This window comes from Diabrotica virgifera, chromosome 2, assembly GCF_917563875.1.
Source record: "Diabrotica virgifera virgifera chromosome 2, PGI_DIABVI_V3a".
In the NCBI taxonomy this organism is placed as follows: Eukaryota; Metazoa; Arthropoda; class Insecta; order Coleoptera; family Chrysomelidae; genus Diabrotica; species Diabrotica virgifera.
In genome coordinates this window covers 76,127,901-76,142,350 of record NC_065444.1, presented here as the reverse complement: position 1 = coordinate 76,142,350, position 14,450 = coordinate 76,127,901, and the positions used below count along the sequence as shown (strand labels likewise).

Genomic DNA, 14,450 nt, shown 5'->3' with positions numbered 1-14,450 from the left:
TGGTGCCACACCTAGACTTCCCCTAATATACTCATTTCTAATTTTATCCTTCTTTGTCACTCCACTCATCCATCTAAGCATTCTCATTTCCGCCACATGCATTCGTTGTTCCTCTTTCTTTTTCACTGCCCAACATTCAGTTCCGTGCATCATAGCCGGTCTTATGGCTGTTTTATAGAATTTTCCCTTCAGCTTCATTGGAATTTTTCTGTCACACAACACACCACTAGCTTCTTTCCACTTCATCCATCCAGCCCTAATTCTACTGCATGCATCTCCATATATTTCTCCATTTCTCTGTAATACCGATCCTAGGTAATTAAAACTATTGCTTTTCACAATCATTTCACCATCCAAAGATACCATTTTATTTGTAGTAACTCCATCTTTAAATGAACATTCCAAATACTCTGTTTTTGTCCTACTAAGTTTTAAACCTTTTTCCTCCAGGGCTTGTCTCCACTGTTCCAGTTTTTGTTCTAAGTCTCTTTCACTATTTCCTATCAACACTACATCATCAGCATACATTAGGCACCATGGAATACTACCCTGTAGTTTCGCTGTTATCTGGTCCAACACTAATGAGAATAAATAAGGACTAAGCACCGAGCCTTGGTGCAATCCTACTTTCACCTGAAATTTATCAGTCTCTCCCACACCTGTTCTAACACTAGTCGTTACTCCCTCATACATCTCTCACAATCTTTACATATTCGCCAGGGACTCCTTTCTTATTGAGTGACCACCACAGAATCTCTCGAGAAACTCTATCATATGCTTTCTCAAGATCAATGAATACCATATGAGCGTTGGTCTCTTTATTCCTATATTTTTCCATCAGTTGCCTTACAATGAAAATTGAATCTGTTGTTGATCTGCCCTGCATAAAGCCAAATTGATTATCGGACATTTCGGTTTCTTCACGTATCCGTCTACCAATTACTCTCTCCCATATTTTCATGGTGTGGCTAAGTAGTTTTATAGCCCTGTAGTTTGTGCATTGTTGTATGTCTCCCTTGTTTTTGTAGACAGGTACTAATATACTGCTTCTCCATTCGTCTGACATTTGTCCAACTTCCATAATTCTATTAAATAGACCTGCTAGCCAACTTATTCCTGTCTCTCCCAATGCTTTCCATACTTCCCCAGGAATATCATCTGTCCGACTGCTTTTCCTTTCTTTATTTTTTGAAGCGCTTGAGCCACTTCCTCGTTTGTTATTCTGGTAACCATTGCTGTTACTGTCTCCGTTAACTCCACAGGCTGTCTGTCAAATTCTTCATTTAATAAACTGTCAAAATACTTTCTCCATCTCTTTTTGACATCCTTTTCGTGAATTAGTATTTTATTATTTTCATCTCGGATACATCTAATCTGACTAAAATATCTTGCTTTCTTTGCTCTCTGTTTGGTTATTTTATATATCTTTTCTTCGCCTCTCCTAGTATCAAGTTGATCGTATAGGTTTGAATACGCTTCTGCTTTAGCTTTTGCTACTGCTACTTTCGCTTCCTTTTTGGCGACCATATAGTTTTGAAGATCTATGTCCGATCTGGTTTCTTGCCACTTTTTATATAGTTTTCTCTTCTCTTTTATTTTTCCTTGTACTTCATTTGACCACCACCAAGTCTCTTTATCCTCAAACTTCTTTCCTGACGTTTTCCCAAGTATTTCAATAGCCGTCTCTCTAATAATATTGGCCATTTTTCTCCAAATTGTGTTAGGGCTTCCTTTCATGTTCCAACATATTTTTTCTACTATTCTTTCCCTGAATAGACCTTCCTTCTCATCTTTTAGCATCCACCACTTATAAGCAGCTTATATTGTTGGCTTACTGTCTCACTAACTATTACCTTGCAGTCCTTGCATTCACGTATGTCTTCTTTCCTTATCATGAAGTAGTCTATTTGCGATTGATGTCCACTTTTGTAGGTAATAAGTTGAGTTTCTCTCTTTTTAGAGAATGTGTTAACAATCGCCATATCCAATGCTGTTGCTAATTCTAGCATGTCGTCTCCAGCTTCATTTCTAGTTCCAAAGCCTAATCCCCCATGTATTGCTTCATATCCTTGGCTTGGCCCACATGTGCATTGAAATCACCTCCTATTATACCTTTCTCCTCTGCTGGAATATCACTCATTACGTCTCCTAATTGGTCATAGAAAGCTCTTCTTTCATTCTCACCCAGCCCTGTTTGAGGAGCATACACACATACAACATTCAATACCTCTTTATCAATTACAAATTTCACTGACATCATTATATCACTCGTTCTTAAAACTTCTACTACGTTATCTTTCATTTCACTATCAGCAATTATACCAACTCCATTTCTAGTGTTACTACTCCCTACATACCACAATTTATATCCATCACCTAGTTCTTTCGCCCTTTGTCCTTTCCACCTAGTTTCTTGAATATAAGCAATTTAAACTCTTCTTCGTTTGAGCGTATCCACTAACTCCAGACTCTTACCTGTAAGACTACCAAGATTCCAAGACCCTATCCTGATTTTTCTAACCTGCAATGGTGTTCCCCCTGAGATAGTCCTCACCCGGAGATCCGAATGGAGGCTCATTTTACTTCCGGAACATTTTACCTCAGGATACAGAATTCACCATTATAATAAAAATTAAAATGGTAAATATTTATTTAAATCTGAAAACTTTTATTGTTGGGACTTCTTTCTGGTACATCCTTAATCTCTGCCTTTTACAATTTATAAGAACAAGAGACGACAATATAGAAAGCGAAAAGGACTCTACTCTACAATATGCAGTCACATTCCGCTTTCATTCGTCTAGGAAAAAACTTCTTCTCTTTTCTGTCATGATCCATGTTTCTACGCCATATGTTGCTATTGGTCGTAGGATGGTTTTATATATTTTTAACTTTCCTTCAATATGGATGTCTTTGGAGCCAAACAGCTGCGAAGCACAAAAGAAACTGTGAATATTAAATCACCTCAAAGAAAACCTAGTGGAAGAACATAATACACTGATACCGGGAAGTAACGAAAATGGATTAGAAAACACGGCGGAAAGTACCAAGACTACAAAAAATACTGGTGTGAAGACAAAAACAGGGATTTTATGTAAAAGTAGAGCACAGCAAAGAACAAACTACTCGTATCACTAAAACGACCCGTCTAAGGAATATGGAAAAAAGGGTCTGTGGGATTTAAAGACTGTAAAAAAACTGAAGTAAATGATGATGGAAACATGATGGTGAAACTGAAAGAGAACTGAAAGAGAAGAACGAATCAAACATAAGAAAAAGTGATAAAAAAGAAAAAGCAAGAAGAAAAATAGAGTAAAACTAGGATCCTAGAATGTTCAAATATTATTGACACCAGCGAAAATGTAAGAGGAAGCAAGAGAAATGCAAAGATACAGAATCGACATACTAGCAAATACAAGAAATAAGATGAAAGGGAGAAGGGAATATTAAAAAGAAAAATTAGCTAATATTCTACTCGGGAGAAAACATGCAAGTAATGACGATTACTCCTTGGAAATTACAAAAAACTGAAGAAACAACTGCTTCCAGTCTCCTGTCTCATTAATTATGTACATTACTGATATATTAATTATGAAACATATATTTCTGAGTCACAGTTAGCAAAGTTCAAGCAAAATTACTCTTCGGAAGGGAGAAAAAGGTGGAAAAATAAATGAGATCAATGATAAAAATATTGTGCTTGAGAGAGATTAATGTCAAACTACCCTCTTATATTGTTAGAAACAAATAAACTATACAAAAATATAATGCAAGCAATATTTCTTCTCTCCAATTTTTAATAATTGTACATTTTGTCTCGTCCCTTTTTGCGAGTAAAACCATTTTCCAAACACCGAAATCGTACTAGTGTTAGTAAAAGATAAATAAGATAGTCAAACGCCTTTTGTTGCACTTAAAACAAACAAAACAGTTTTTATTACACAAAGAACACAGCAATACACCTTTATTGCAATCTCTACTGTCCACTGTTTCAACAAAAATAAAATCTACATAGTTCGTGCTGTTAGACGACCGACGACAAAACAAAATAGACTTTAAGTAGCTCAATAGCCTTCATCGAAGAGAGTAAAAATTATCACGTTCTAATTATTTTGTAGAAGGTTCACTGATTAAACATACAACTTGGCAACCCTGAAAATACTACTAAGCATGCTCCTATGGGACAGATAATGGAGGATTATCATATTATTTTGGCGTATTTAGTTGGTCGTTGAACATTTTAGTACTTGAAATATGAATACTTTTGCGTTGGTGCAAACAATAACAATAATTGTTAATCTCGAAGTGAAAGTACAAATTGTAAAAAAAATTATTTAAAAATTTCAGGACGCGTTTCGACGTATGCCATTTTCAGATTTATAAAAATTAGGAGAAGTACATCTGAAATGTGTAAGAATACATAACTTTAAGAAAGATTTTAGGATACATAACGTTCTTAATAAAAAAAAACGGATACAGAGTCTAAAATTAAAAGAGAGTGGAAGAGTGGCTGCGTTGTCCATCGTCTATCTGTCATTATAGCTGTGTCCTGCTCGTCTCAATTTTAGTCTGGCAATCCTTTCCAAGACGTCAGTCATGGAAAGTCATTCACTTACGAGTTGTGGGAGAGAGGCTTGTGTTAAGGTAAGTGTGTCTGCTCCGTATGCCAACACTGTGAGGACGCATTGTTCAAATACTTTTCTCTTTAGGTATGTGGGCAGCTCACTTTTAAAATTTTCTCTCAGTTTTCCATATGCTTCCCAACCAAGACCGATTCTTCTCTTCAGTGCATGAGCCTGATTATCCCTGCCAATCATAATTTCATATCCTAGGTATTTATATTTATCTACTATTTCTATTTCTTCCCACCAATATAATACTGATGTTCTGGTTGGGTACCAAAGTTGTCATTATTTTAGTTTTCGAAATGTTTATATTTAACCTGCATTTTCCTAGTAGTTTCTTTACCATCTCTCTTGCCATTCCCAGATCCTCAGCTATTATGACTATATCATCGGCAAAACGTAAGTTGTTTAGATATTCTCCATCTATTTTTATTCGCTTTGTCATCCAATCCAAATTCTTAAAAGCATGTTCTAGCACCGTATTGTGCAGAGATATTTAGAGCGGCAGTCAACAGGGTCCGCATTGCTATGATGATTTCCAACCTTCGATAGAAGATGGAACTTAAAGAAGAAGAAGCACCGTATTAAAAAGGTGACATTGGGTCTCCTTGTCTAACCTTGTCTATATTTATATTTATGCAATTACTATTAGTATGTATATGTGGAGTTAGACAATCAAATTATACAAGTAATGACTTTCAAATACCTGGGAAGTAATCTATCAGCCGACAACAATATCGAAGAAGAGATAAAAACCAAATAATTAAAGCCAGTAGTACGGCAGGATGCCTAAACGACACAACCACTTAAGAGTGGAAACAAAGGCCCTAAAATATAAGTCAGTTATTAGTTATTAGGCCAGTTATGACTTACACGGCCGAAACAAGACCAGGCACAAGCAAACAAACAAAGACATCTGGAGACCAACGAAATGAAGAAAAAAAATTACTAGATTTGTTGTAAAAGGTATATTTTAAAATACCCTAACGAAATGAAGATCTTAAGAATGATTGCTGGAAAAGGACTACAGGATAGGGTAAGAAGTGAGGAAATCAGACGTATATGTGGGGTAGACAATATAAATACCTGGGCAAAGAACAGAAAATAAGAGTGGAATCAACACATAAGCAGGATGTCTGAATCAAGGATAATAAGAATAGCCAGGGACAAGTCACCGTTAGACAAAAGAAGTATAGGACGCCCAAGGAAAAGATGGAACGACAACTTAGGGGCAGAATAAAAGACACAGGCAGTATTGCCTTATAAGCATAAACATGCTTGTTGACTTAATCTGTCTAATATTGACAGGTTTATGTTTATTGTTTTTTTTTTACAAATTAATATTTATAAAGCTGAAGATGACATACGTCGGAACGCGTCCTGAAATTTTTTAAATAAATTTTGTTTTGCAATTTGTGGTTTGACTTTGTATTTGACGAATTAACAAATCATTCTTGTCTCCTACATCCTTACGAAGGAGAAAAGATAGAGGAGGATTACTTCTCAAGTCACATTATAGAGGTACTTTTCATTATAAGAAACTATAGGTTGTGATTCTTGCACTGTTGCCAAGTATAGAAATATTTCCTAGAAATAGTGCATGAGGTACTGCTTAATTATTTTTAATGTTTTTAAGTTACCGGTGTGGGTAATTTAACAAGTAACGAAGTTAACTATTACGTCTTAACGTTATTAAAAGTACAAACTAAAACTTATTTGTTATATAAAATATCGGCAACTACAACCCCACCACTTTTCCATAATGAAACACTTTAATAAAAGTATAAAATTAGTTTGAAATGTGCTAGTACATTTATCAATGAAGGCACATTAACACAAAGTCTATTTTGTCTTTTCGTCGGCGGTATACACCAAAAACTCACCTTCTAACTGGAGTCGAAAGAGTCAAAGGAGTCGGCACGCCCAACGCCTTGATTCTCTGCTGCATAGTGGGCGACGGCCGCTGCGGTTGACCACCCAACACGTCGGGCGTTCCGCTGCGGTTCGGGTCGAGACCCCGCGGCCGGGGGTGGGGACTACTTCGAGCATAATGCGTCATAGGACGCCCTGGAGTAGGTAACACCTGCGTTGGGTGTCTGAAATAATGTATTAACAATATTTATTCACTAAATTGATCAATGATCAATAAGAATGGACGAAGTTGTGCTTGGGCTCAAAAAGGAATACAAACACAAGTGCTAGATAGAGTTCCCCGAACAAGGTCCTAAGGTGGGAAAACAAGGGGTTTGAAACCCAAACATATGTACTGGCTATATATGCCTGAAACCTATGTAACGTATGGAGCACTAATACAGGGTGATTGATTAGTAGGGTAAAGCTCAATAACTCCGCTATAGTAATAGATAGCAATAAAAGTTAATAACAAAAATTTTAGCCACCTTTGAGCTTCACATTACAAAATTAGTTAAAAATGTTACAGAGTGTTTGATAACACAGTAGCAGACCAAACTTATGTTTTTTTTTAATGGAACACCCTATATTTTATTTTAAATTCGAAATCCTGTTAACTTCTCCATCACAAAAATATAAAGGTTTGTTATGTTATACAGGGTATTTACAAAGTTATAACCAATTTTATATGAAAATCGTAACAAGTTCAACTCCCTGTATAAATAAAAATAAGCAAAACAACAATGGTTTATTAATGCCATATTTTTTAACGTATTATCAAAATTTTCAAGAATGGTCGATATTGCTAATTTTCTTTATATCAAATACAGGGTGAGTCAAAACGCAAGTACATTATTTTCTCAGTAATTTTAAATGGAACACCCTGTATTTTATATCACTATTGAAAAGTACCATTACCGTACTTTAATTTTTAGATAACATTCCCTATGTCTAAATTTATTAGTTTTCGAGATATTTTCATTTTTCAATGGACCAGTAGCGTGGCCACCCAAATCACCAGAATTTAATAAACTGGACTGATTTTTTTGGGGTTACGTTAATAATAAAATTTATAAAATACCTCCAACAACAAGGGATGAGATGAAAAATAGAATACAAAGTGTATTTCGATGTGTTAATTTACAAATGCTCCGTAGAGTAAGTAGCTCATTCAATGATCGTTTTTAGGCGTACATAAATCTGGTAGGAGATAATTTTGAACACCTTATGTAATTAAATATTAAAAATATTGTATTAAAAGTAGCTTCTAATTTTTTCAAACATGTTTTTTTGCAAAATGTGTTACTGATAAATTATGTTTCGTTATAATTTATTTGTTACATTGTCACATTTACATACAAAAGTAGTGTTTAATTGTCTTCATAAAATATTGTATTTTGTGTGTTTTTTTGTAAAATTTATTACTAATTTTCTTTGTTTATTTGTTGCATTTACATAAAAAGATAGTTTTTAATTGTTTCAAAAATGTTGCATGTAGTGGTTGTGTTTTTGTTTGTAAAATGTATTACTAATAAATTATTTTTATTTCTTTATTTGCTACAGTGTTGTGTTACAATGATTACCGGATTGATAATCGGTAATCTTCAATTGTCAATTCAGTCATGGCTTACTTAAAATTTAGATAAATTTAAACACCTAAAATAATTTGCTCTGAAAAATGAAAATATCTCGAAAACTAATAAATTTGGGCATAGGGAATGTTATATAAAAATTAAAGTACGTTAATGTTACTTTTCAATAATGATATAAAATACAGGGTGTTCCATTTAACATTACTGAGAAAATAATGTACTTGCGTTTTGACTCACCCTGTATTTGATATAAATAAAATTAGCAGTATCAATAATTATTAAAAATTTTGACAATAAATAAAAAAATATGGCATTAATAAACCATTGTTGTTGTGCTTATTTTTATTTATACAGGGAGTTGAACTTGTTACGATTTTCATACAAAATTGGTTATAACATTGTAAATACCCTGTATAACATTACAAACCTTTATATTTTTGTGATGGAGAAGTTAACAGGATTTCGAATATAAAATAAAATATAGGGTGTTCCATTTAAAAAAAAACATAAGTTAGGTCTGCCACTGTGTTATCGAACACCCTGTAACATTCTAACTAATTTTGTAATGTGAAGCTCAAAGGTGGCTAAAATTTTTGTTATTAACTTTATTGCTATCTATTACTATGATGGAAGCTGGGCAAAAAGCAATTTAGAGAAGGCTAATAAATTTGCTGAATATCTCGAGGAAACATTCCAGCCAAATGAAGGTGATAACACACTGCAATGGGAAAATGCCACACAGGAAGAAGGTGAAATTAAACTAGTCACCCCAAAAGAAGTGGCCGACGAAATTAAATCAAACATCAATCCCAGGAAAGCACCTGGGTTTGACTTAATTACTGGGGAAATCTTAAAACAACTTCCTAGAAAAGCCATAGTAAAACTGACATATCTCATAAATGCCTCGTTCAGATTAAGATATATTCCCAAGATATGGAAAGTGGCTGAGGTCATAATGATCCTTAAACCTGGAAAACAACCAAATACAGTATCATCGTACAGACCGATTTCATTGCTACCCGTAATTTCAAAGCTGTACGAGAAGCTTTTGCTGAAAAGGTTGAAACCTCTCATAGATGCTAAGGCTCTAATTCCATCACACCAGTTTGGGTTTCGAGAAAGTCATTCAACTATCGACCAAGTCCATAGAATAACGGATATAATAGAGAGGTCGCTAGAAGGAAAGAAAGTTTGCTCAGCTGTCTTCCTCGACGTAGCGCAAGCTTTTGATAAGGTATGGCACGAAGGACTTAAGTACAAATTAAGCAGGATTTTGCCAAGACAATACAGAGAATTATTGGAATCTTATATATCAGAGAGAGTTTTTAGGGTTAAGCAAGAAGAAGCCTACTCGGAACTAAAGGAAATCAATGCAGGAGTACCACAAGGTAGTGTGATAGGACCGGTCCTATACCTATTATACACTAGTGATATCCCTGAAGTACAACATAATACAATAGCTACCTTTGCTGATGACACTGCCGTCTTAGCCGTAGGTGAAGACCATGAAGAAGCAGCAAGAAAATTACAAATATCTCTTAACAGACTTAACGAGTGGACTAAACGCTGGCGAATTAAATTAAACGAAATGAAGTCAGTGCATATAAATTTTACAAACAAGAAAAATCAATACATTCCTGTTAACTTAAATAATACTCAGATACCATATGCCGACACCGCAAAGTATTTGGGTATTACACTAGACGCTAGGCTACGCTGGAAGGCCCATGTTAAAAAGAAACGAGAACAGCTTAACATGAAGTATAAAAAAATGTATTGGCTATTGGGAAGACAATCCACTCTCTCAATCTACAATAAAATACTTTTGTATAAACAGATTATAAAACCTATATGGACATATGGCATCCAACTATGGGGCTGCGCTAGTAATACAAATTTAATTATCATTCAACGATTCCAAAACAAAGTGCTAAGGAGCATTGTCAACGCTCCATGGTACTATAGGAACAGTGATCTCCATAGGGACCTAGACATGGATACTGTTAACAAGACCATAGAAAAATTTGCCAAGAGTCACGAACAACGACTTCTTCAACACGTCAATGTTGAGGCCATCCAGCTCCTCGACAACACGGATCTAGCTAGAAGACTCAAGAGGAAGAAACCCTTCGAGTTAGTTAAGTGAAAAATAGTGCACGGTGCAAGTGATGGTACAAGTTAAAATTTGTGCAATATATTAACAGAACCTAGGGGGTACTATCGAGTTTGTCCTTAGTCTGAAGTTTTTTAGTAGTAATTTAGGTTAGAAATAAGTTGCTCATTGATCACATTATTTGATCAGATTGTAATGTTCTTAAGCATCTTATTGGTGTTTAATAAATAAAAAAAAAAAAAAAAAAAAATCTATTACTATAGCGGAGCTATTGAGCTTTACCCTACTAATCAATCACCCTGTATATTCTTCTTCTTTCCCTTTATACGCAATTCTGCTTGTTCATCGGCGGATTGATATCTCTATGGAAGTTTGTCACATATTTTGCATGGTCGTCCTATTCTTTTGCCGATTGGTGATTTATCTCTGGCTATTTTCACCACACGGGTCTCTCCCATTCTGCTGATGTGGTTGTTCCATTCGTTACACTGTACGTTACATTGTCTTCTGATATCTTCACTCCACTTTCGATCTCTGTGTATTTCCTGTAATTCTTCTAAGTACTCCTATCTCTGCCGTTTCCAGTAGTCTTTGTATTGTGGCTGTATCGGGTCTTGTTTCTGATGCATATGTCATTATTGGTCTTACACTGGCTTTATAAATTCTTGACTTCATCTCAGTGTTAATATGTCGGTTTCGCAATATAGGGTTATTAAAGCATTCTGCCAGTCTATTTGCTATTTTTGTCCTTGATTTCTCACTTCTTTGTCCAGGTCCCCGTAATTGGACAGTGTAATACCAAAGTATTTTATTAATATTACTTGTTCAATACTGATGCCGTCAATTTCTATTTTACATATGATTGGTTCTTTGTTAGTTACTATTGTTTTAGTTTTCTGAGATGAGATTGCCATATTGAATTCTAAAAATACCACAAAAAAAATTCCTGTAACTGGCTGTATACCATAAATCACAAAAAATAAAAATTTTATCTTGTAAAAGGTATATTCATTTATATATAATCCCTAAAAAGGGCTATATCACAACAAAACGTTTTCGGAATCAATATTCCATCATCAGTGTTATCACAGGTGTACATGCTTTAAGCCACCAATATATATGGTTAAAAACCCTTAAGTTGTTTTTGAACAGTTGAGGTTACATTATATTATTTGATTTTAAAGGATGTTAAAAATATTTCCAGATTAACCTCTGGCATCACATGACATCAACCATATTGGTTGGAGATTTGTAGGTAGGACTTTACATGGCAGAGTTTCCTCTGTTACTGTCCTTTTCATGAGCATTTTTCAGTGCGTAACAAATGATAGGAAAAAGGGTAAGTCCGTGATAATACACATTTATGACATTTATTCTAACATGACATTTTAGTTAAATCTGACAGTTGCCACATTTTATTTTCAATTTGGAATAAAAACAAATCAAATGTGTTTCTTGCATTTATAAAATGGTATTTTCTTTGATTTGTATAGTCTTATAAATTATACAGATTATATTTGTAATATTATTATCTAATTAAAAAAATATATTTTTTTATTATGACGCCATCTATCGACAACTAGAATAACTAGAATAAATGTTGTAAATGTCTGTAATCACGGACGTGCCTTTTTTCTGTCACATACAATTTTTCTTCGAAAAACTGTGACGCACTGAAAGATGATCATGAGAAAAAGAATACATGGCATGTTACAACCCTTGTTGTCACCTAAACTCTGCCATGTAAGGTCCTACCTACAAATTTCCAACCAATAATATGGTTGATGTCATGTGATGCCAGGGGTTACTCTGGAAATACTTTTAACATCCTTTAAAATCAAATAATATAATGTAACCTCAACTGTTCAAAAACAACTTAAGGGTTTTTACCCATGTATTTTGGTGGTTTAAAGCATGTAAACCTGTGATAACACTGATGGTGGACTATTGATTCCGAAAACGTTTGTTGTGATATAGCCCTTTTTAGGGCTTTTAAATATACCTTTTAGAAGATAAGGTTTTTATTTTTTTTATATTGAATTTTCTTGCTCTTATGTTAAATCTGTGGACTAATATTTGAAGACTATCTTCATCTTGGGCTATCAATATTGCGTTGTCTGTGTAACACTGTATTTTTACTTTATTTCTTTCCCATTCTGTATGCTTCTGTATTTGTAGCTTTTGTAAACAGTTTTGATGATTTCATCCATGATTAAATTGAAGAATGAGAAGAAATAGGGCTCAATGAGCTCCCATGCCTTATTCCGTTGCCTATATGTATAGTTTGTGTAAGTAGTCCATCTATTCTGACTTCCATTTTGCTGTTTTGGTAGATGTTTTCAATGGTTTCTAAGATATCTAGGGGAACTTCTCTATTATACAGAAGATGGATTACATCTTTGAGTCTTATACACTAAGCACCAAAATTAACGCGCCACCTTAAAAATGGAACATTTTTTATGTCTCGTATTTCCTAAACCTGTTGTCCGATTTTACTGATTTTTTTTAGTAAATTATAGCTTTATTCTTTAAGAGTATCGATGTAATAATATTATTGCTAAACAGGTAAGTGTCATTGTATACCGGGTGTAATAATGATAGTGTGTTTTTTCCTCAAAGTTTGGAACACCCTGTGGAATATTCTAGCGTATATAAAATATTGAAATTAATATTCCATTAAATTAATACTACATTAATTGAAATTAATTAATACTAAACTAACGATTTATTTATTGCTCTAAAACCGACTGAGATATGCAAATGAAATTTGGTAGATTTTAAGAGGTAGTTATTGCGCATTTTTTGAGATACAATTAAGAATTTTATATTCACCATTGGCGTGCATACGGGATTTATCTAAAATGTTTATACCCGTATGCACGCCAATGGTGAATATAAAATTCTTAATTGTATGTCAAAAAATGCGCAATAACTACCTCTTAAAACCTACCAAATTTCGTTTGCATATCTCAACCAGTTTTAGAGCAATAAATAAATCGTCAGTTTATAAGAAAAAATTCAACATCCCGTATCTCTGAAACAAAGCATTTGCGGATATGTATATGTTTATAAAGCAAACGGTCATTATTTTTTCATGCAGAATTACCCCTTAAAGTTTGTCGCACTTATTTAGAAACACCCGGTATTGATAAATAACATTGTTAGTTGTTAAAGTACCTAACCTTTTTATTATCCAAGCCTAAGCAAGCTCGCATACCGAAGCAATATTCTACATCGCATGTGGCATGCACTGCGAAAAGATACGCACTGAGTGTCACATCTGGTTTTCGGTGAATCTTCGGTGACTTTCGGTGGAATTCGGAACACCGAAAACCAGATGTGACACCAGTCCGTATCTTTCCGAAATGTATGTTATGCGATGTAGGGATATTGCTTTGGTTTGCGAGCTCTCTAAGGTTACAGTTAAGTTTTAATTTCAATATTTTATATACGCTAGAATATTCCAAACTTTCCAAACTTTAAGGAAAAAACACACTATCATTGGTACACCCGGTATACAATACCACTTACCTCTTTAACAATAATATTATTACATCAATATTCTTGAAGAATAAAGCTATAAAATCCTAAAAAAAATCACTCAAATAGGACAACAGGTTTAGGAAATACGAGACATAAAAAATGTCCCATTTTTAAGGTGGTGCGTTAATTTTGATGCTTAGTGTATAGACATAGAAATGTTGGTCTATTATACTCTAGTGATTTCTCAGTTATTTGCTTTTGTGATGAATATTGCATCTGTACACGATCTTCTAGTACGAAAACCCTGTTGTTAATTTGCTAAACTTATCCTCTGATTCACTAGTTCTTGTAAAATTGTGGTGGTAAGTTTTTAGGGTAGTTGTTTTAGTAAAGGGTGCACTAATATCTAAATTCCAACAAAAGATCACCAAAGACAAGCTGAATAATAAGCTTCAACGACAAGCATGGTTCATCATAATAGGAGTGATGTCGACTACCCTAACAGCGTCCATGGAGGTTATGCTTCACCTTCCTCCATTACATATTTGGTTGGAGAAGGAGGCGAAGGTAGGAGCATACAGAAGGCGGATAAGATGACAGGTAGCAAGGCAAAAGGATATCGGAATCAAATCGGCAGAGATAATTAAAAATCATCCAGAGTTGGAAATGATGCCAGATACAATGCAACCTAAATGTAATTTCAAAAAGCCGATTACCGTCCTCTTA

At 34.3% G+C, this 14,450-nt stretch overlaps 1 protein-coding gene across 2 annotated transcripts in view; it reads right to left on the bottom strand.

The window, feature by feature from the left end:
• LOC114334512 (palmitoyltransferase ZDHHC8) overlaps positions 1 to 14,450 on the bottom strand; it is a 102,151-nt gene that overhangs the window by 16,416 nt on the left and 71,285 nt on the right. For both annotated transcript variants that reach the window (XM_028284563.2, XM_028284564.2), the window contains exon 8: positions 6,509 to 6,721. In XM_028284563.2, coding sequence (XP_028140364.1) covers positions 6,509 to 6,721 — 213 coding nt within the window. The remainder of the gene's footprint in view (positions 1 to 6,508; positions 6,722 to 14,450) is intronic.